This window comes from Anopheles cruzii, chromosome 2 (genome assembly GCF_943734635.1).
Source record: "Anopheles cruzii chromosome 2, idAnoCruzAS_RS32_06, whole genome shotgun sequence".
NCBI classification, from domain to species: domain Eukaryota; kingdom Metazoa; phylum Arthropoda; class Insecta; order Diptera; family Culicidae; genus Anopheles; species Anopheles cruzii.
In genome coordinates this window covers 5,626,823-5,650,187 of record NC_069144.1, presented here as the reverse complement: position 1 = coordinate 5,650,187, position 23,365 = coordinate 5,626,823, and the positions used below count along the sequence as shown (strand labels likewise).

General features: G+C 47.8%; 2 protein-coding genes across 2 annotated transcripts in view; both read right to left on the bottom strand.

Moving 5' to 3' along the window:
* The window catches only part of LOC128276222 (roundabout homolog 2-like), a 75,439-nt gene extending 67,855 nt beyond the window's left edge, over positions 1 to 7,584 (bottom strand). The window contains exon 1 of the mRNA XM_053014700.1: positions 7,560 to 7,584. Within this exon, the coding sequence (XP_052870660.1) occupies positions 7,560 to 7,584 (25 nt within the window). The remainder of the gene's footprint in view (positions 1 to 7,559) is intronic.
* Positions 7,585 to 7,691: 107 nt separating this feature from the next.
* LOC128276203 (angiopoietin-related protein 1-like) lies at positions 7,692 to 9,234 on the bottom strand. Its single transcript, XM_053014678.1, has 2 exons — positions 9,224 to 9,234; positions 7,692 to 8,664 (listed from the first exon to the last, which is right to left on the bottom strand). Exon 2 carries the CDS (start codon positions 8,643 to 8,645, stop codon positions 7,692 to 7,694), a length of 954 nt encoding a protein of 317 aa, XP_052870638.1. The 5' UTR covers positions 8,646 to 8,664; positions 9,224 to 9,234.
* Positions 9,235 to 23,365: the final 14,131 nt, after the last annotated feature.

The following is a 23,365-nucleotide window of genomic DNA, read 5'->3' as shown; positions in this document are numbered from 1 at the left end:
GCGGGTTCAAATTCAACATCAGTTGCAATAGGCACCAGGCGGACTAACGTAGGGGTTTAACCGATTTTCATTTGCGGATTTTTATTTCTACCCGAACTGATACTAATTGGATTTCGCTTTGATGATAATCAATCAAAATGGCTGATGGCTCGATTGAAATGGATCGGATTCGGAATAATAGGACACGCGTTGAGGCTTAAAGTGTACAAACAAACCAACAAATGGAATCCGCGGCACGACCACGCACACGCTTCCGGCAACATTATCGATGGTCTTTTGCGCGTTTTAAATGAGGCATTGAATGGCACTCTTATCAAAGAAATGTAAACCACACGATGATGAAATACAGTAATGATGACATCCAAACAGTCGCGGCACCTGGATGTTATCAGCGGGAACGGTGTTTAAAGCAGAGCCAAAAGGATTAAAAATCTTACCGGCACTAAAGCGGCCAAAAGCCAGTTCCAGTTGCTGTGCCAGTAATCCTTACATTTTATTTGCATATCTTTGCCGTGGGTTAAAACACTCCTTTCCGGTTCGTTCAGCTTCTTGCTTGACACATCCACGATTAGGGCCGGCCAATTTGGCCGAGCGCAGTACAAACGGTTGCCGTAACGGGGTAACGGAGTTGGCACCACATTAAACCGTTTCGTTCGCTTTACTTTTGCTGTGCGTCTCTCACTTTCTCTCGCGCCAAAAGTCTCTGTATTTATTTACATTAATTATGAAAATTTACTACAGGTATACATTACAAATTTGGCAAATTTGCATAAACATTTGACTGGAGGCACAACATCATTCACGGCGATTATTTCCGGTCTGGTTGGCAGCAACGCCGCGACGCACGATCCGGCGATGCTCCGGACCGTGCGGCGGAAGTGCGTAGCGGATGCGTATTTATTTTTCCCCGTTTTCCTTTTTTAACTTTCACGCGGCCGATTGCGAGCGATGCAAGGATTTGCGCGCCACATCCGCAAACAAACAGCCGCGGCCCAGGCTGGGCTGGTGGATAGTGGCTGAAAACACGGTTAATGGACGAACTTGGGCCGTGGGGCCCTTTGCCTTGGTTTCGTTTTCGGATCCACAGCGGAAGTGGTCCGTAACCGAACTTCTACCGAGAACTGTGCAGCTACACATTAGAACTTTAAGAAATACGACTTTTGCTACTATACAGGTTCCCGGGGTGGCCATTCCGGAGAAATGTTACTTTAGTTTTTTGGGGCAGAAGAAACATGGAAGACTATCATTAGGTCAGTGCGACATTCAGAGAAAGGCTGGGCATTTGGGCTGGAGCGATCCACTTTACAGCGATCTGAGAATTGTGTGGCACCTTTATTTTAATTCTAAACCGTTCCGCACCGGTATCCAGTATCACCCCGCGGGTGAAGTAGTTTATCCAAAACACGGTGCCCGGTCTGCTGTTCATATTTTAAAACGAAACTTCTTCGAACCGTTTCGCAAACACTAAATTGCTTCGCCGGTCCCATGCTACGTCACGTTCCGGTGGAGGGACGGCAAAAGGTAGAACTCTCCGGCTGCCAGTTCTGCCTTCTTATCGGAAAAGTGGCTGTTCATTTGCGAAGGAGAATGAATGGCAGCTTAAAGCCTTATCCTCGACATGCCAGACCGCCAGAGGTTCCAGCGCTCCCGGGCCGGTGCCGGTGCTTTCACGCAAATCTTGTCGAGGAAGGTAACATAATTTGCAAATCCGTTCAACCAACAGGATCATTATTAAGCTCACCTGCGTCGCCCGTGCCCGGTGACGGTCTTCGTTGGTGCGCACCGGCAGGCCTGAGTGCATCGCGCTCGGTGTCTCCGAATGCGTTTCCGAACGATGAAGTTCGAAAGTTGGTACCAAATCACCATCGGCAGACAAATCCGCGAATCCGGCGCACTTCGCTTCCGCCGGAACTGGCCCCAGGGACCACCAATCGAGTGAGCAAGTGAGAGAGTGAGGCAGGGAGAGGCAGAACGGTGACAATATGTGTACACGATTAAATTGAAATAAACGATGGCCGGATTCGCCCTGGCCTCCGGCTACGTAGGGAGCGAACGGATGGTTCGAATATTTCTGCTCCTGAGCGCCGGTTGCCGGTTGCCTGAACCTGAACCTGAATCTTACCGTCATACCACGCGTTCGGTTCGTTTGCAACCTTGTGACCGTTTTCTCCGCTCCGCGCGGCGGAGTTATGCTTTGGACGTGCCGACCGTCAATAGGGAAGTTGGTGCTGAACCAATTGAAGCACCGTCCAATTTGAAGCGCTTCACTTGTTTCAATGTATTTTCCGTTCACACTTACGCACACTTCGCTCCCGGAGGTCCCCGGGGACGTTGCAGGGGAGGTCCTGCGATGGTGCAAAGTAAAACTTGCCGTGGCAAGTTTCTGGCCGGATGCCTGCTGCTGACGCGATGAAGCGTTTTGCTCAAGAAAACCTATTCAAGAACATTCTATTCAAGCGATTCAAAGTAAAGGTGGTGAAGTTGTTAGTGGAACAGTTTTTACCTTCAATAAATCAATCGAAAGAACTGGATCAAGTTGAAGGCTTCTCAGTTTATGAGAGTTAGATTTTACTGGAAATTCCTCCCGAAATTGAAAGTCCATCGGAAAGGACATCATCGTTGCCCAAAGTATTCGTTAACATTTGGAAAAAATATGCTTTAAATATGTATAAAGCACTACTGAAAGTTTTAATTTATCCTTTCCTTTTTAATCTATTTTGCCTAAAACTGTACAATAGTTCAAAATGCTTGTCAAATGGCAAGTTTGTTCTTTATATCAGAGAAGTCATAATTAAAACGATAGCCCAGGTCCACGGTGACCTATATTTAATAAAAGGGTAATCATTTTCCAACACATACTGGAGAGTTATTAATTTATTAAAAAAAATTAATCTGAACTAACCTCGAATCCCACAACACACGAAGCATATTAGAGTGCGGCAAGGGCCAGCGTGCGATTTACCGCACCATCGCCATCAGGTCGCAAAGAAGTGTGCCCTTCTCCTGAAACTCGTGTTTTTCTATCAAACACTCACACACGTCATGTTCTGTTCGGCGCTTGATTATGTTCCGACCGCATAAACCATCCCATTCAGCCAGCCGACCGCCTTTTACTACATCTCGTGTGGAAGTTTTTTCGTTTCATAAAATATTTGTGATTTAAATATTCATTCCAACGGTAGCACACACACACACACACACGGCAGAAACTGCAAAAAAGAACAAGAATGCAACGGGATTTCCACCTTTTGTGCAACTTGTTCACTGCACTTTTTCTGTTGGCTGCACCGAGCACCAAAACGGAAACCGGCGAGCGGACAATTTCCATAGCATCGCCTGCAATGAAACGGAAAACAAGCATGTAAAGTTTCTCTCGAAAACCGGCCAGGCCCGACCCGGCCCGTGGCCGGCCCCCGTTGGAAGAGGTTGCAGAGAATGTGTTCGATTTCTGTGCAAAGGGTTACAATATGGAAAACTTTTCCCTGAACTTTTCCCACCAACCGACCGACCGACCGACGACGAGACCAATGGGGGGCACTTCCGTGGGCCGTCGTCGTCGTCGCCGTCGTCGTCGTGGCCGTCGCAGCTCTTTCGCTGCCCGTTTTCATCGATGAACTGCTTTTCAATACCGATTTGTAATTTAATTCAAACATTGTACAACTCACTTCCGTAATTTTGCCCGAACATGGTGACATGGTCATAGTTTTCAATTGCACCGGACCGGAGTCCGGTCGATCAGCCGAGGCGGCCCCGGACGAAGGAATCAAATCAACTATTCTGGCCGACACACTGCAGTGCAGCTTCGTTCGCTCAAGTTCGCCGTGAGATGAGTTTGGTAATTTTATGAATTGTGCGACTTCTGTTTTCCACTTTCGCCGGGTTGCGAACTGGGGACGGTTGTTGGTTGGGGCAACTTTCTCTCGGCTGGCCTGGCCATCGAGTCCGGGCGCTTTGTTCGTGCGGCTCTCCCTTCGTCGTCGGTCGTGAGTCGTTCGCCGATCGAATTTAAGAGTACCGTAATTGAACGAATTGTTCCATAAAACTTTTATAAACCCTGCCAAGGAGCCCATTACCCGAGCCGGCGGTTCGGGCCCAATCGATCCGGAGAGGGTATCATCATCCCCATCACCGTCTGCTCTCCGGTTGGCACTTTACATGCACAGCGTCCGATGTCACAGTAAATTGACAAACCCGACGTTGCGAACGTTTTCGGATGGCACAAATTCACATGACGGATGAAACGGGCATCCTCGAAGGATTACATGCTTTCCGCGCCTAGCCGACGCCCGCGGTAGAAAACTTTCGGTGAAAACCAATTACCAAACTGTTGCAGGATATGCAGTCAAACTGCAGATTGATATTCGGTTGCGATCGGGGCGTGTTCGAGGTTTCAGCGGGGCTCGTGCGCACAGCGGCCACTGTGGCCGGATAATTGTGTGAATTTCTAATTGAATTCCCTATTTATCATCCCGGAGCGCCCCCGGAAATGGTTTGTAATTTGCGCAAAACTTTTATGACACGGCCAAGCGGGGCGAAATCAGAAACCCCACACACTGCCCTCTGCCCCACCGAATTTCGGATCAATTGCGCCGTTTGGGAAAGATGAATAAATGAAAATGCGTCATCCGATTCCCGATCCTTTCTAACGTTCGATTTGAACACAAAAATGAGCGTCCAAAATCATCACCCGAGACGAAATTTCCGTCTCATTTACCGGGTTCGGTTTAAATTGAAATTTCAAACGACATCTTTCGGACACACCGGCCGACCGTGGCAATCGCGAGTACAAGCGTATCACTTTCAGTTTTCCTTAAGAATTCGTCCATCTATCCGCGATTACCGGACTTGAGGCCACACTTGACCGCCCCGGTCTTTCCTGCTCGACACCCTCGATGCCTGTTTAATTCGATTTCCCCGAATTTTTGTCCCACCCACCGGCCATAATAATCATAATCGCGGCCACAGTATTCGCATTACTTGCGGTCACTGGTTTCGCATTTCTTCGTTTGATGGTTTCGTGTTGGAAAATAGGAATCATTCCGATTCCGCTATCGCAAATCACTGCGAGGGTCAACTGTGGGCGGAAAAAGTTCAAAATTATTAGAAGCTGATTCGATTTTTTGATAACATTCAGCCGCCGAACTGCTCGAAATTGGATCGAAATTATTGTGTTTGTTAAGTGAATGATCATTTGCAGGTTTTGTAACCATGCTAATGTTTTAATTGAATTGTTTAAAATTCATGGTCAGCCCAATCTCGAAGTACATGAATCAACTACAGTTAAGCTATCGTGAATAGGTGTAGTAAATTTATTGGAACTTTTTTCCATTAGCGTTTTCCCCACAAACGCCCCGAAAAACACCACATTCTTTTCTCGCCTCGTCTAACGATACAAACGATCACAACATGCCAAAGAAATGCAAACCTTCGACAATCGTTGACCGAATGAATGCCCTCGCAGTACACAGCAAGTGTTCATCAAAAATAGATAAATTCACGCTTATTATGATGTTGCCGGCAATAAACATATTATTTTCATTGCGGTCTGGCGAAAGTGCAGACTTTCCGTAAATCGATTTCACTCGAATGGCGGCAACCTTTCAGCACGCACTCGTCTATTGCTTTAGTGCTATGGGGGCCCTGTTGCTGACAATATCCTGGCCGGGACTTCACCGTTCCTGCACGACGACGCCGAGCGTTCGTAGAGTGTTTTAGAGACACAAACCATTCTCGTCCATTAAAATAAAGGTCAAATCCTTTCTGGCTGCTCCACGGAAGGAGACGCAACGGCGAAAGAAATGGCTTCCTTCCAGGGCGAGGGCCGCCGTGCTGTGTGTCGCCAAGCGTCCACACAACACCGGTCGGTCGCACCGGCGTCGTCTTAGGGAAGCCAACATCCGGGAGTGTTTGCAGATTGCAATCGACAGGAAATTGAATCAAGCGAACCACTGGCACCGACAGTAACGAAATATTGCCATTCGCTGCATCGATTTCTCTTAATAGAATGGCGTTCGCTTCGCAGGCGTTGACCGTGGGCCAAGGAGTTGCAATCACAGCCAACCACCTTCGATCGGCCACCGGAAGAGAGAGGGACCAACAGAGTGTTATTTATTGAGAGTGTGGAAGCTTTATTAATTGACTCAAACGCATCCGCTGTTGAAACATCAACTCACTTGCTCTAATCCATAATCTGATCGAATGTTTCTTTCTGAATGTGGAGAAGAAACACTTTCTCTTCGACACAGATTTGTCCATTGTCACAAAATAAAAGTCAACCACTTCATTTATTTGCGGGAATTGAACATCTTTCAACGCGCCATAACGCGCTAATGGCGCAATCCGATTCGTTGTCTAATGTCCCAATATCGCAATCAAAAGTCTTAACAACCCACTGAAGAAAGAAAACTGCGATCGCAATTGCCCGCTCGGGAGTTGGGATGTTTGATTGCTACCGACGATTGGTCGAAGTAGCCGGGGCCAGCGCAAGCGGTGATTTGAAGAGCTTTCGAGGTGAGGCGCCTTCTATGGCTACTTCGTTAAGCAGCTGTAAAATGCAATTTAACTTTCCGTTTAACTCGAGTTTGTTTGAATGTTCGGAAGATCAGAGGAAAAGAAGTCGGCGAAATGGGAAACGGACATCAGGACTACAACTTCGGCTCACTTTCGTCCGCAATCATCATAAGCTTCACTAAGGTTAGTCAGTTTTGTGGTTTTCATTCGTGCTTGACGAGTAAAAAGATTCCCACAATTATTGCTAAATAATTTCTTGAAACCCTCTTTAAATTTACATAGTTTTTGTAAGCATCACTTAACCGACTTGTCAGCGTGGTCAGGTCAGCGAATTCGCCACCAGTTCCACTGTGATAACCTTCTTCACACTGTACTGTTCCGCTTCACTACCAATTTCAAACTCCTTATAACCTTTTGCCGAAAAATAAATCCAAAATAGACCACGCAGCTGCTGGCATTCGAAAGCAGAGATTTTTGACCATCTTTTGGACCTCGGAGAACTCGGGTGGTTCTTCGTCGGGGTTCCGCGATACTGAATGACTGCCATATTCGGCAGTATGTCCTGTCCGACTTACATTCTAATCACGAAAAGTCAGATGCCTATTTTTGGCTGCAGCTGCGATATCAAATGCCACTTCTCACGAAAGGCTCAAACGGCTTCCCAGAATCATTTGCCATCAGATGTATAGAGCGAGAAAGAGAGCGAAGTCATAGCCGGAGTTTGGAGTCTTAATTTCAGAAAAAAGGGCAAAAATGATACACTTATCTATCTCAACCTTGTTTAGTAAAAATGTTAAAAATCGCTTTCTACCGATTAATGCTCACCAACGCAATGCACCTTCTGAGAACGTGCGTAAAAGTGAAACGAAGAGCTCACTCTTGACCTTCGTCAGATCGTGACTTTGGATGGCAAACGTTTCGAGCGGTGCGGGGCAGAAATGCGGTAAAGATGATAATTTGGTTTCACGATGAATTTTTCTCTTGGTGATGATTTTGCTAGCAATTCACAATGTTACAGGATTCTTAAGCACAAGAAACGCCCAACTGACCTGAGACACTGTCCCCGGCGAACATGTTTTGTGTCCCGCATGGATTTCTCGTGCCACCGGTTATTTATCCGGCATCCGATGATAATCAAACGTTGTTCAAATTTCTCTGTTTATTCAACGTAATTGACCTATCTAAGCCTCGCGGATCATCATCCGCGAGTAGCTCATACCCTGGTGGTTGCTTTTGAAGTGATACCACGCTACGGACTTCACATCGATCGCGTTCATGTAGCGACCGTTCAGATTCGAGTGGTGACAGTTGTTGTACCACCACGCGCCCTCACACGTTACGGCACAGTTCGTGGCGGCTCCATCATTATCGCGATCAACGGTCGTGAACTTCATCGACTTGTGGTAGGTCAGCGAATCCCCACCAGTTCCACTGTACGCACCAACCTTCTTCAGGGTGTACTGTTCCGCTTCGCTACCGATTTCGAACTCCTTGTACCGCGCATACCGATAGTCGCCGGCAAAGTCTTCCACCTCGATCAGTATCTGATAGGGTCGGGCCGCCGTGAGCCGATGCAATCGCTCCAGACCAATCCAAAACTCTCGATCAATGCTCCCGAAACCATCCCGATACTCGGTCCAGTTGCGGAAAAAATCCAACTGACCATCGAACCGATGCTGAACCACTAGCCAGCCGCCACCGAACTTGGTCTGCTCGCAGTAGGCCGGGAACGGCTCTTCGTCGATGTCGGTGCGGATCAGGTACTTCCCGGACACTTTGGACGCTTCATCCTTACACGAACTGAACGGACCCTTGTGTTGCATGCCCTGCAGATCGAACAAGGAACGGGCGCCCGGAGCTAGACCTCGTTTCGGGGCAAGACTAAAGAGGGCGTCGCGCATCACTTCGTGGTTGGCGCACGCCGTCTGCCGCGATAGGATCTTCCAGGATTGGCCCTGCAGAGCGGTCAGATTGCTACCGACGGCCTGGTCCAAACGACTGATCGCCCACAGCATGCTGGAGAACTTCTTCTCCAGGTGCGCCTGGTTATCGGCGATCGCCTCACTGTGCTCCTTCACCTCGAACGCCATCTCCAGCATCTTGTACTGCAGGTAGTCCAGCTTGGCCATCACCATCTCGAACGGGAACCCCGAGGAGCCGGCTTCATTCTCGGTGACAGGATCCGGTTTTTCTGGAGTCTTTTCGTCGGCGCCACTGGCGAGTGGGCCAAACAGCACCACCAAACAGCAGATCACTGAACAAACCGGGGAACCCATCGGTGCAACGGAACGAACGATCGAGCTTTACCGCGACTCGGCACTTGAACCAACGATCGTGCTGAACTCCCGCTTATATAGGTCCAAGCGCACCAGACTTAACTTTTATCACACTCTCTTGGCGATTTGAGAGTCATATCGGGGATTTTTTTGCAGAAAAATAATTGAAAAATGGACCTCGTAGCGGTTGGCTGGGATTTTTGAACCATCTCTTGGAACTGGAGAACTTGGGAAGATCTTCGTCGGGGTTCCCCGACACTGGCTGAAAAGATTCCGCACTATGTTTCATCCAGACCTACATTCTAATGACCAGAAGCGAGATGACGCGTTTTGATTGCAGCTGCAATACCCGATGCCACTTCTCACGAGAAGGTCAAGCGGCTTCTCATAACCATTTGCCGTCAAACGGATAGAGCGAAAAAGAGCGAGAAAGAGAGAGTTCATAGCCGGAGTTTGGAGTCTTACATATCAAGAAAAAAGGGCACAAATGAACGTCAACCAACACAAGGTTGGTGTATTGAGTTTTTTCACCCCTGTTTAGTAAAAATGTTATAAATCGCCTTATTCCGATTTATGCTCACCAACGCAATGCACCTTCTGAGAACGCGTGCGTGAAAGTGAAACGAAGAGCTCACTCTTGACCTTCCAGTCCGATCGTGACTTTGGATGGCCAGCGTTTCGAGCGGTGCAGCGCAGAAATGCGGTAATGATGATAATTTGGTTTCAAGATAAGTTTCTCTCTAGGAGGGACCCTTTTATCGCCTTCGGGCTCTCGGTTTGTGTGTGTGTATAGCGATGTCGTTTGCGGCGTGGGTAGCTTAGAACCACGGCTGGACCTCCTCCAGTGGTCCCTCCATGCAATTCACAATTTTACAGCGCAATAGTTCAAGCATTATGCTGGCTATTGTAACTATCCACAACGCAACGCAAATGCTTATAAACGTGTCCAGATTCTAGTTGATTGTTCATTTGCATATCATCAAAAAGGGAAATAAAATAAAAAGATGCAAACCAAGCAGCACCCAAAACTGCCCCGAGACACTGTCCCCGAAATTGGTACATATTTGGACGGGCGCAGCGCGACTGGCCAGCGTTGCGAAATGAGAATTTTTACAATCTTTTTTATGCTCCAAATATTATTATTTTTCCATTTTTTCTGGCCCCGAGTTGCTTTCGTCGTCTATTCCGGCGTGATGCTATTTACCTGTCGTTCTACGATGATCAAATGCTGTTCGTCCCGTGCTCCGTGTGGCCAATTTTACAATGAACCAAACGAGGCAGCATCTTACCATTCTTTTATGTTAGCCGCGGCTGCCCGTCAATATCGAGCCGGGCTGGCAGGCTGTGGGGCAGGTAAGGAACACGGCCAAGCACGCCTCGGCACGGAGCGAATCTGATGACGAAATTATGAGCCTGCCAAACCGAGAGCCGCCACCACGATGAGTCGGGCGGCGGCCCCAATTGAAAATAAATGACTATATTGTTAATGTGAAGGGAATTTGCATAATGTTTGGCCGCGGCCGGGCCGGGGCCGATGCGAAGCGGGAATTTGCAAAATAAGGAAATAATCTTTCGGTCGACCATTTTCGTTGTTTCGTTATTTTATGCCCATCGGGAGATTAGGCGACGCAAGTTTGATTATTTTTCCTGCTCCTCCGGGCTGGTCCTGGCGCCCCCGGGTCCCGTCTTGTTGGGGAACACAAATTGGAAAGTTGATGTGGTTGAACGATAAGTACGGTTATGATTTTCCTACAACTGGCCCCTGGCCGTTAGGGAAGCGAGTGCGAGCGAGTGCGGGAACTCTGTTTTGGGTAATGTATTACCCCAGGCCCAAACCCACCGCCAGATGGGAGTTCGAAATAGAACGCGGTACACACCGACCCATCATTAGTAATCACTTTCCAGTTTCCATGCTCAAGTTACACGTCGCCTCAACTCTTGAGACTCAAGGCCTGACACTGTTCAAAACAGGCCAAAATATTTTGTTTTGTCTTAACAACTTATCAATTATGCCGAATTAAAACTTTTCATAATTACGAAATCCTCGAACCCAATTACTTAATAAAGTCATTCTTCTCTCGGGCTGAGCCGGAGGGAGATAAGGCTCACCAACGCCATCGGAGCAGACTTGTTGCGGGGGCCTCTTGAAACCGTCCAGCCCGGCCCAAAGTGAAGCATAGGCTCCGAACGACGGTGATAGATAAGCAAAATGTTATTTATGCAAGGAAAATGTGTTTCACTGCGCGTTACTTTGTGCTCCAAACGGCCAGTCCGTCCAGTCATGATAGGCTCGTTGCCCGTTGCTGCGGCAGCTGGCCCAACATCCGCCGTGCGTTTGGTGAAAAAATCATTAAACTGACTTTCTGACCGGCGGCGACCGGTGTTTTAGTTGCCGTAACTTTTACCGTTACGAGCCAGGGTGCGTGTTTCAAGCAGCAGTTGCGTTAGAAACTGTCCCCTTAGTGGTCGCTCCGTCAGGTCAGGACCCCCGGGAACGGCCTATACGGCACGTTGAAAGATGGTGAAAAGAATATTTATGTTCCGTGAATACTTCCGCGATAGGCCAAGACGCGATGGCCTTCAGGTGTGTTTTGTGGTGGTCCACGCAAAACTCGGGTCAACTTTTGGACGCTTTGAATCGATTTGCCACCGGACCGGAGCATAACTTCAACCCGCTTCCACAGGACAACATGTTGCAACACAAACGCTGTGCTTTGGAGTGGAACCAGGCCAGTCTGTTTGGGGCACAAAAGTGCTCTTAGAACTGTGCAGATAACGGAATGGGCTTTGAAGTTTCAGTATCAATTACTTGCACTCGTGATGCTAAACCTAAAAGTGGGCTCGTGTTTGGGGGGAAACATATCGCACGACGAAGCTCCAGCTCCGGCCAGAGATACGACTTTTCACCGCATTCGGAAAAACACAGCCCTGTCCTTTAGTGAATGTCCAGAAAACTTTGCCTTCACGTTATCTAAATACCTTCAACATTAGAGCTTGTCATTAAAAATTATGCACGAATTTGGATGCAACTTTAATGCACTTGTGGTGTTGCACTTCAAGCTGGTTAGTTTCAGCAGGGTCTATTACATGCGGACATTCTATTAGACCACCGTTTGCAAGTGAACCAACGACACTGTTTAAAGGGCTTTCCTAAAATCACGTGCCCACTATTGAGGAAAAACGAATCAGAAAACATTAATTTTCTCGCTTACGTTCATAATTTATCAACATAATCTCAGATATCGATTGGCGTTCGTGCCCACGACCAAGAGCACCACACAAAAAAGCCGAAGCCCAAGGAGAACTCCGAAAAAGCTAAGTTAACGTAACGACCACCACACTGTATCAGGCCGAGCCACGGGACGTGCTTCGCAACTGGAATTATCCTAATTGAAATCGAAGATCCGGCCAAGCCTTGCTTTTCTTTTTCCATCGCACGACCCGTTCGGTTCCTGCATCGCATTGCGAGATCAATTGGTGCGCTTCCTGGTTTTTGGTCTCCGGACCACCGGAATGCCCTGTGGCCACCGGTGGCCACCAACCACCACGAGATCAATGAAATGATTTCAGTTATCTATTTAACCGACCGTTAGAGAACCCGAACGGCGTCCGAAGAAGGTGAAATTTAAATTGAGAAACCGACGAGGGCGCGTTTTTCCGGCACCGATCCGTGCGAGGGGTGGCCAGAACCGCCAGTAGAAAGATCATTACGCTCCGCTCCGGTCCGGTCCGGTCCGGGAAACCGCACGGATGTAGCGTGGGGAAAGTGTCAGAAATTGAAAACCATTCACTTCGCAGCGGTAGACTCAGGAAAGGACAAACGGACCGAGAAAAAAAAACGGGAGCGAAAAGAAGCCCAGTCCCAAGAAGCATGTCGAGCAGAAATGGCAGAATTTATGTGCGGAAAATGCTAAAAGAAATAACAGTTGGGACTACTCTGCATATAAATGAATTATAGCTGGCGAGACGGAGCCCCCCCGCAGCGGGTGGGGCGGCCAAGAGAAAGGATTCGAGTAGTAGCGGCTCAGAGCGGCTACTTCGAACGCCTTCGAACCCGATGGGCGGCAGAAGTGTATCCCCGGGAAGTGCTTATGGTAATTCGCCCTCGGGCCGCCGATGTATCGCGGCCGGGTCTCGGTGTCATAACGACTCATTTCGAGCGACGGCGGCGATGGCCCTTGCGAGTCCCACTTGAGCATTTTAATTTGAATCCACCGAGTTGTTGGAGGGTTGTTGGAGGGCGTTATTTTTAGCCCGATCACCACCGATGTTTCGAACCGTAGCCGCCAAGAAGCCGGTGCTCCAGGTCGGTAAAAATTCGCGTTCGAAAGTTCGCTGCCAACGGAATCCGGGGTGTTTTGAGTCCTTAAAAGATCGACAATTCTTGAGTTGACTTAAAGTACAGCCAGGAAAACCGGTTCCGTTCGGACCCGAGAAGCACTGAAAGTGTCAATCAGAACTGACAAGGTAAAGATCAACAGAATGTAGCCGCACAATCACAACGCACCATCAGGAGAAAGTCCCCAGACGATCATGCTCGGCTCCGTTCCATGTTATTGCAGGAATGTGTGCTGATTTGTCGGGAGCATAATCTGGTCCGGATTGTCCGTCTCAAAAATCGATAGCCAACAAGTGGCGTGATATTCTGTTCGGGGTCCTACTTCAACGAGTACTTTAGAAGGTGCTTCATAAAAAAAAGGATCCCTTTTCAGTGGATTGTCTCGGTGTCGAATCTAGTGCCAATTATCAGATTAATGTTGCGCTTTTCGCTCAGTTCGCTTCCAATCCCACTCGGCAGGCAATAAGAAGAAGCGACGCCGAACCGCCAAACGTTGAAAACCCCGTCCGCGTCTCACACTCCGCTCCATTGCAACCGGAGACGCATGCCCATAATCGGATAGCGGTATTTACTTTGATTTCATTTACATACGACCGGTCTTCGCAGCACGCTGGGCAGCATTTATCTTCATTCGAAATGGCACCGTTCGCCGTCCCCACGGGAGGCCAGGCTGCCAGGCTACTGCTGCACGCCATCTCTCATGCATGCTGGCAACTGAAGTAGCGACCGAGCTGGCGACAAGTGGCAATCGTCGTCGACGGTGGACTGCGTTACGGTCTGTGCCACGGTCGGCGACGGCATGCGAAACCCAGGATTCCAGTCCAGTCCCGGGACGGTCCTTCTTCGCAGCAGCAGCATCGGCTCTCAAGCACCCCGGACACCAGCACCACGGCCACCATTTTTGAATGGCACTCCGCAACATGATGCTCTTTTTAAATGTCTCCTTAATGTGGCCCTGTGAGTGGCGTGCAGGAGCCGCCAGCGCACTGCCACTGCGCCACAAAGATCCACTTGAACCACGAGCCATTCCGAGAGCGCCGAGACACTCCGGGCGGCCCGGGCTATCGATGATGTACCGGATCGGAAGTACCATCGACATGTCTATTACACTCTTTACATTATTCATGACCCATTTCATACGCCGACGGCCGACGACGACGGCTGCCGGCACGGGCACACAAGAGGTAATGTTTTCATTGTGACCGACCCTTTTGTTATTGTTTGATCCTGATGAGATGATAAGTGATACCAAATATTTTCCTTCTCCGGCGCTGACTGACTGACTGACTGGCTGGCTGGCTGGCTGATTGGCGGGAGCAGCATGGGACACACTCCATCGGCCCCTCGAGTGACTAATTGACAATTTCAACAGCAATCGAACCGAGGAAAAATCCCAACTTCCTCCTCTTATGACTGTTGAACCCATGGCATGCGCCACACCACCGGAAGAAGCCTTTTCGACCGCAGTACAAACATAAAAATGCGTGGCCCGTAATCTGAGTGATTTACAATCGAGACCACCACAGGAACGGGTGGGTTAAATGTCTCGTTTGACAAATGGGAAACAAGAATCGCAGCGGAAATAAATGTGTAACCTAAAGCAAATGGATTTACGGTCAATGAGTTGCTGTTGAAATAAAGAACTGACATTTTCGATGTAGTTTAAATTTGGGGACAAATAAACTTTGAGAATCCAACTCGAAAGTATGGCCAAACACGTGTGGCAAATGTGGCATCAGACCCGTGTCATTTATGTTGCACCATACCATAGCCAGAGCCCGATGATTGTCGGGTTTTCCAAATCCGTTCGTGCTAATTAGACTCAATAGTCTGCAACATCCATCTGCTACCCGTTCGAATTTATTACCGGTTCCGGGCGTGGAACGTCCCAGACTGCCTGCTCGGTGGACAGCAGGAAAACGAGTCCAACCACAACTCCGCCCAGCTCTCTCTCGCGGTTGATCTACGTCCTTTCCGTCCCGGCTGTACTTTCCGGGTTCGAGAGAAATTGCAATCGGTGGGAAATGAAAACAAAAACTACCCAAGAATCGATACGTTATTCGAAATGGAAAAATGATAAAAACAAGCGCAAAATCAAAACAGAAAACACGGAAATAGAAACAGATCGGGATGGGGATTTGAAAGAAATCGAATAAAATAAACACACGAAATGAAAACAGAAACACACACAGAGAAAACTAAAGCCAGATGTTTGCATTTTTATTTTCCACCACCGTTCCGCGGTCCGTACCGACCAACCACGGTTCGTCCGACCGTCCAGTCCGGCCGGAAACCTCCAGAAATCGGTCGCGCGGCCTTTTTGGGGTGAGATTTTGCCGACTCCGGAACCGGTTTCCCGGCATCGCGGCCGTGTTGTTTTGAGTCTGTATTTATTTTTCAATTACGCCGAGCGAATCCTCGCCAAAAAGCTGTCACGAATCGGCAAGATTTATCGGCGAAACAAGGTCATCCCTGGCGATGTACTCCGCGGAAGCACTCCTTTTGGACAGTTTCTTTTTCGGTTCTTCGGTTCTTTGCCATCGTCGATTAAAGCGTTTTCGATAGTATCCTGAATTCATGGCCATTTAAAGGATCGAAATAAATATGACAAAAGGGTTCTCGGGCAAGTGCCGTAAATTTTGCTCACTGTCGCCATTAACTGCTCATCGAAAGAATAAAGTACCCAAAAGCAATAAATTGGGTACTTTTAAAATAAAAAAGTACCCAAAGCAATAAATCATTTCATGAACAGCAGTTAGGAAAATGAATCTAACATTAGTCATTAGTAACACCATTAAATGAAAGTTTCTGTTAAGTAAAATAAAATCTAAATGATGAAGTTATTGATGTCTAAATGACTGCACATGCGTCTAATGATTATGACAAGATACAGCGCTGCAACATGATGCTGATCGCGCAACACCACGAACCGATAATGGAGTTGCAACGTCACAAGTTAGTGCACAACTGAAGCAAACGATCAAAGAGCGCTTTTCACCGAAAAGGGGAAAACAGGAGAAAGTAACTTTCGGATCGCACACGAAGGGGAAATAGAATACCCCGTTTTGTGTGCACTCAAAACGGTTGTTTGGAACTGTCAAAACGCGCTTTCAAACAATCTCTCCACCCGATTCTGCTTTGGCGAAACACGTGTTGAGCACTCAAATCCTTACTCAACAGAGAGAGAGAGAGAGAGAGAGAGAGAGAGAGAGAGAATTTAAGTATAAAACCAGCGAGAATTAAAAGTGAGAACTCGCTTATGAGATAACGTTGGATTCTCCGTTCTCCGTTACTAGGTCTCGCAAATTGTTGTTGTCCATGTGAACAGGTCAGTTACGAATCAATCTTATAAGGGAATGGCTCATCTAGTGGCTCAGCTTCAATGATTATAATTGGAGGATTTTTGTAAAAATGGTGTTCTTTTATTTTCTTTGGTAGCTTTTATTTTCGAAAATGATCTTAAGTCACACCGAAGTTTTCCGACTCGGCCAAGTTATGAAATAGAGCCATTGGCTGTTACATAAATTTTTTAGTTTGAAATATTTTTCTAACTAGTCGACTAAAGACTTCACAAAACATAACCTTCCTACAATTTGACACTCACTTTTTCTCTGCCTCATTGCGCTGTGTCAATAGTTGGCGGCATCAGGTAATTGTGATAACCTTTGGCACTACGCTGTGTCCCAACGGGCGGCTAACAACGGGACCGGACAAGTTGGGCAAAGTTCTGCGTTCTCGTTGAAGCTTTGGCCGTCCATGCGACACTTTAATTAAGATTAATGAGTACCATTAGCCTAAGTTAGTTCGTCAGGCGCTTTCGACAAAACTTAGATGTATTTTACGGAAAGCGATGACGAATAGGACACCGTTGAAGGTGTGACGACAACTCGAGCTGTGAGAAGCTGACAAGCTGCAACAAAATGATACCAAGCTAACCGAGCATAAAGACGTTCTGAACTAGCGCTTGGCAAGATTACATTACATTCGTTTGAAAATAAAATCAAAAAGATGATTATTTTCATCACTCACTTCCTTTCGACAAGCCAATAAAATCATTCAAAGCCATTTTGTTTTGCGGAATCGAAGCTGCGATTTTTTTCATTCCGCCGGTGAAACGGAGCACCGTTCGGAGCAATCGTCCTGGAAGCACTGCAAATGATCTCGTGTATAGCAGTGCAAATTTCTGCACATTGCTCCAATAACAGCTCCAGCTGTGAAGCACACATCGTCTCGCGCGGGGGGTTGCATTCCATTTTGCAGGCACCGAGCTCCCTGTTGCCGGCCACTGAAACCCCGGAGTCACGTTCCACGTGTCCGATAGCGTGATTCCTTGCCCAGCTGGGTCAGGTGTTTCTCATTGAGAAATTCTGAAAGCATTAGTTTCTGACCGGTGGGAGTTGAATGGGACCGGCCAGCTACCATGGGGATGACATGATTGCAGCCGTTCAATAGCTTACCGTTCGATGGTTAAAGGAGCTGTGAAATATGACACAAATGATTCGAATTCTTCGCCCTCCACTCGGTGCACTGCGGTAAAACCATTCGCAACGGACGCAACGGCGTTCATGTATGGGTGCACATCATTTTAATTGGAACGGAATCGATCGTTCCGAATTAGTTCAGTCAAACGCAACGAGACTGGTGCATTAAATTGACGTTGCGTGCAGTACAATGCAACAGGGAAACGAACTTTAAATGTTGAGACTACGTTACGCTCGGCAGTTGAAAGAACTTCCCGATGGAGACGCATGGTGAGACCCTTTGATGGAGACGCATGGTTTCAGTTTAATGTGAATAGGATGATCTCATTTACGGATTACAACCCACAGCCAGATACTGCGCCGCAAGAAGAGTTGAGATTCATCTTCCATCCTTTAAGCTGTGCCTTTCGTTTACATGGCTCTCTTTGAATCTATTAACCGTAAACACGGTAGGCAGCTTAATCCCCGATGTATCGCTATGTATTTCTGCTAAGAAGCTTCGTAATAATCTCTTCTCCATTCCAGAGATTGCAACATTGAATCGTGTACCGGTCGATGCCGAACGGAGGATTCCGCTTGTCTACGGCGCGTGTTTTATTTTTTCTCACTTCACGACCTTGTCGAGAAAGAAACGTTTCTCCGTTTTCCATTTCACGGCCATCGAAAGGGTTGGTTGGTGGTTGGCCAACAACGTTGCCCGGTCTGTCCGCACGGCTAACGATGCCGGCGAGCAAAGCGGGAAGAGCAAGGGTTGTTTCTTCGCCCTAAACAACACGAAAATCTCGTCCGCACGACAAGTCGATTATGCTGCGATATGACTGCGGCGCTACACGCCACTCGGCGAGTACTCCAAATCGACACACGTAATGGGAAAGGGCGCAAAGGAGCAACCCCGTTCTAAGCCTCGGCTAAGGCAACAGTGTACATGCAGGTCCTTTTGGCGGGCCCGAAGAACACCGCAACGAATACCGTGGCTCGGTCCGCATGTGTGGCAGGATAAATGTATACTTTTATCCTTAAGAGGCAACCCGTACATGGTTCCATGTATTTTAAATCAATTTTCCGATAAAGATAAGGGCAACGTAATTGATTTAAAACGACGGCGGTTCGAGTCCTTGCGCCGGTTGGCCAGCAGTGCACTGTATTTTTCATGTCGCGACGGCCCAGGGGAAGTGACTTTTAAAGTGTGATGATTTATGCCCCTCAATCATGCTCGATGAACACCGATGTTCGCGGCACGATACCCCGGGTATTTGTCAAGGTAATGATGTGCTGGCAAAATGAACGAACGAACGAACGAACAATGTTCGAGCTCAGTGAAAAAATGGCATAGCTGATTCGTCGAATCACTAGACCAACTTCGCTAGTATCTAAACAAAATGGTTTGAAAAATTAAACAACGTTAAGGAAAATTCCATAAACAAACATGACAATTTAAGTAGCTTGTGTTAGCTATTTTACAGCCAAATCTCCGATACAATCAACAAGTTCGGCTACGATGCGGCCACAATACCCATCTCCGACCCGACTGAATGAAACCAAAATTGCCAACATTCCCACGACAGCGCGATGTATGCGTGAAAAGTTAATCCAAATTCCATCACACCAAAAATTAATCCCATTGATCGTTCAACGCTCGCTTCCATCGAGTGTATCGAAGAATCCGATTCACGCGCCCATAAGCCTTACTACTGGCCAGAAGCAGCATGGTGCCCGGTTCAATTGATGCCTATAAGGCCAAGAATCACCACCTCCCTCTCAGCTCGTCCCTTCGTCACCGGCAACCGCGCAAACATCGCGACCAAATCCAATCAAATTTACATGATAAAGGGCGGATGTTTGCGCCGTGCTATTGAGCCGCAAAGTTGAGCGCTGGAACCGCCAGGAGCCGCCGAGAGAGAGAGGAGAGAAATAAGAATGAAATTCGTCACCCTCTCAACGCCGGACGCCACGGCAGCTCTAAGCATTATGATTCAGCGATTTTTAACGCAACATTCCGTTCACGCAGCCGACCGCACCAGAGGGGGGGGCCAAAAACCCATGTTCTGGTGTGTTATGAATATTTTTTTTTTTCGTGGGCTTTGGCCCCTTTTCGAGGTTGCAACGAGCGGCAACGAGTGTGTTCTCTGATGCGTGCCAAATCCAAAAATGGGTAGCATTTTTGCATGCTCAGGATGAAGGCAGGAAGTTAAAATTATTCGCATTCCAAATCCGTCCTGCTCATCTGGCCATTTTTGCGTGGCCCAGAAAGGAAACGTACCGTGAAAAGGTGGAGGAGCGAAAATATGGGAGTTGAACTCCGTGTTACCTTATTGGCTTGACATACTTATGGCAGTACTCGTTCGTGCTTTTTGTGAAATTACAGCAGAAATGATAGATTTTCCGTTTAATGTTGTATTCGATTCGATTGCCGGTATCGGCAGGCTTTATCGGCGGCCAAATCTCATAGATGAAAACTTTCATGTCTGTTTCAAAAAATGAAACATTTCAATTTCGAATAATACAACGTTTAGTTGTGCCTTACAAAGCACGAGGGCCTGTTACATTAAGTTAAAATTTTGCCTCATCTAGTTCTCCGGTTTCTGTTGCCCTTCTGGCTCTGACACTATGCTCATAAAAGTAGAACTAATTTGCCATTCGTCGCATTTAACTCTGCCTGATATTCAATTCCTTCTTCCGCTTGAGCTTACTTTATGCTGGTGTCCTACTTCACCTGTGTCCTGTCCTGTACCACTCTATGGGCCACTCTTGTATATGAGTGTTTCACTCCGCACGGCACGGCAGCGATGACGACCGATCCCAACCCTGATACGGTATGCACCAGAGCAGTGCTAACTAATTTACAAATATTTGATCCGCCTCAGTCACTAGCCACTCAAGCCGCCCATTTCGCAGAACACTGCCGAGTGTCTCCCAAATTGAACCAATATTATTATCCATCACAGGGCCCGTGACGGGGACGGGTGCGAGCCGGGCGAGCAGGAAGAAACAGACACCAGGGAACACCGGGGATATCTGTACCTCAGAGCTACCGGTGACATTGACATGACTGCATGATTTATGCACATACCAACCATCCCCACCCCCGGTAGGGACGGGTTAAGCAGCAGTTCCTGCTAAAGTGTTCCTCGCAGCTACCAACGCAGAGATAGAGAGTGTGTTGAAGAGATTTTTTTGCGTTTCCGTTTCCGTTTTCTTCTGGGCCACCCGACCCGACGGCGCACAAGATGAATCCGTTGCGAACGAATATTACACCGGCCCAAAAGACCGGTCGGAGTCGGATATGAATCTTGTCGAGCAGTAGTTGGATTTCGTTACGGTCCGGAGCAGTAGTTTTTTTTTCTTTTCTAATGCCCCAGGAATTGTAAATGGCACAACGGTCATCAGCATGCCAGCAAATCCGGAAAGATTAAATAAAATACGAGCACGCCTTGTTACTGTTGGCCGTTGGCCTTATCGTACAGTGAACTGTTTTAGTATTCTCCGGATACTGCAAATTACAAGCTTGAGGGTAAAGCTAAAATGCTTACCAAAAAAATAACTGCACTAAGTGCAGAAAAATGCATCTGCATGCAAATCAAATCACTTCTTCGAAGAAGAGAAGCGCGATAATGCGATAAATGGAATTAAGTTTTAATAGCGGCGACACCACGATCATCATGGTCATCGTTTTCATCATGCTGCTGAATTTTATGACCACATCTGCTACCAACCACCATCGGGATGAACGCGAAAGGTACCTTAAAAACCGAGACTAGTTTTGAATGCAGCACATGCTAATGTTTTCTCCAGAAACTTCTCGCCAAGGAACTGTCGTCAATCGATTTTTGATGAGTTTATTGCACCGGAGTGAATTTCACTTAAACTTCACGAAACAAAGTAAATCTCTATCTCGTCACCAGCATGTGTTTCTTCGGAACTAATCGAAGCTATCCATGCATTATTGGCAAACGGAGGGCCTAAGATAGAATGTGTCAAGGTCCTATTGATCGGGTTTTTTCGGGTTTGGTCTCCTTCCAACCGAGAGTTATGCATGGCGCTCAAAAGACGGTCTGTGACACACTGTCGTCGTTGATGGGATTGCGAGCGCAAATTTCAATAACGCTCCGAACATCCGCACCGCATTGGGCACAGTAAGAAACATATTCAACTTCACTGCGGTGCCAAGGGCTTATCTTATTCACCGGCTGCAAGGCTTCACTGCACTGCCAGATCCTTAGGGATGGCAAGGATGTGCTTAGCGAGCGGTTGTAACGCTGCGACGGAAACGATTGCCTGAGTACCACCAGCCTGCCAGCCATCTACTTATTGGTTTCCTCTCTGCCATTTGCATCCGGTTTCGGCATCTGCTTCGGCGAATGCTGGCCACATAATGCAGCCTTCAAATCCGGCCAGGGCCACGAACGTGTGCGCTCAGAGCTTTTAGAAAATTCTTCAAAAAAAGGGATCCATTTTAATAACCACACTGTAGGGCACTGTAGGGCACTGTAGGGCACTGTAGGGCACTGTAGATCGTGTCTGTAAGTAAGGGGCCGGTTGAAGAATTATTCACCTCTTGGGTGGAAGATGATAAAAATGTAGCACAAAGTGTGGTAAAAGTAAGAATTGTCCGACAAGCTATGCTCCTTCAAGCGCACCGAAAAGCAGCCATTGTGAAGCGCCATCCAGCGCCAAGCACCATGCAGAAGAAACCGACTCCAGGAAGGAAAACGGAAGCAAAGTAATCAACCATAACGAGCTGCAAATTAGCGGTTTATTGACATTCGCGGTGCAACTTTTCCCGAACTATCGTAAACAGGATACTCCAAATATTACCTTTCGAAACGGCCCGACGTTCGCGAAATTTGCCTCTCGCCACGGTCCGGACGGCTGCATTTGATCATAACGGACAAGCAGAGGATAAAAACCGCCCCTCCGCCAATGTGGAGATAATAATAAAGAAGATCGTAAAGTAAAGTTCTCCACCAGTTCTCGCGGTGCAACTCCGCGCCATCCGGTTTGACGACCAAAGTTTTTTCCGATCGCCACACCAACAGCGTGCCGAAAAAACGATGGCAATAGATCCAAAAAAAAGCATGTAATTTTTATCAATCAATTTGTGCCAAGCTTTATTGAGCACCGGTCAATCAGGAAGTTTTCCCATCGCGCTGCATCAATGCGCGAAGCACCCACGGAGCCTATCAAAAGCCAGTAAACATCTTGTTCGGACTTCTTCGTACTTTATGGCACCCTCAATGGAATGTCCTGCAACCGGAAGTTTAGCCAGAGCCGGAAAAAAACTGCATGCAGCAGAAGGCATTAAATCATCGACACCGAACGGCCACGAACGCAACATGGTGCGGAATGACCGGAACGGACGGGCGGCCGGGTTGTTGTAATTAATCATGTTGCCCAACAACTCCGCGAGCCCCCCGGCTCGCGCTACTCTCTTGAGTGATAATTGGAGAACATGAACCACAATTATTATTTTGCATTCATTATGAGGCGCTAAAAACCGGTCACCGCCACGGCACGGCGCTAGAAAACTAATGGCGTCGGTTTCGCTTCGACGGCCGGCGCCATTTCCGGTGCGCCTTTCGAAACGAAAGCACGTTTCGGAACACACACTTTCGCCCCCTTCGGGGCAAGCTATTCCCCTGGGCCCGCCCCCGGGTGGGATTCCGGCGAGAAAGCAATAAATTTAATCATTAATTCTAATCCAGACACCATCATCGCCACCGAGTGCTCCCCGGGGAATCATTCGTACGTCCATTTGCGGA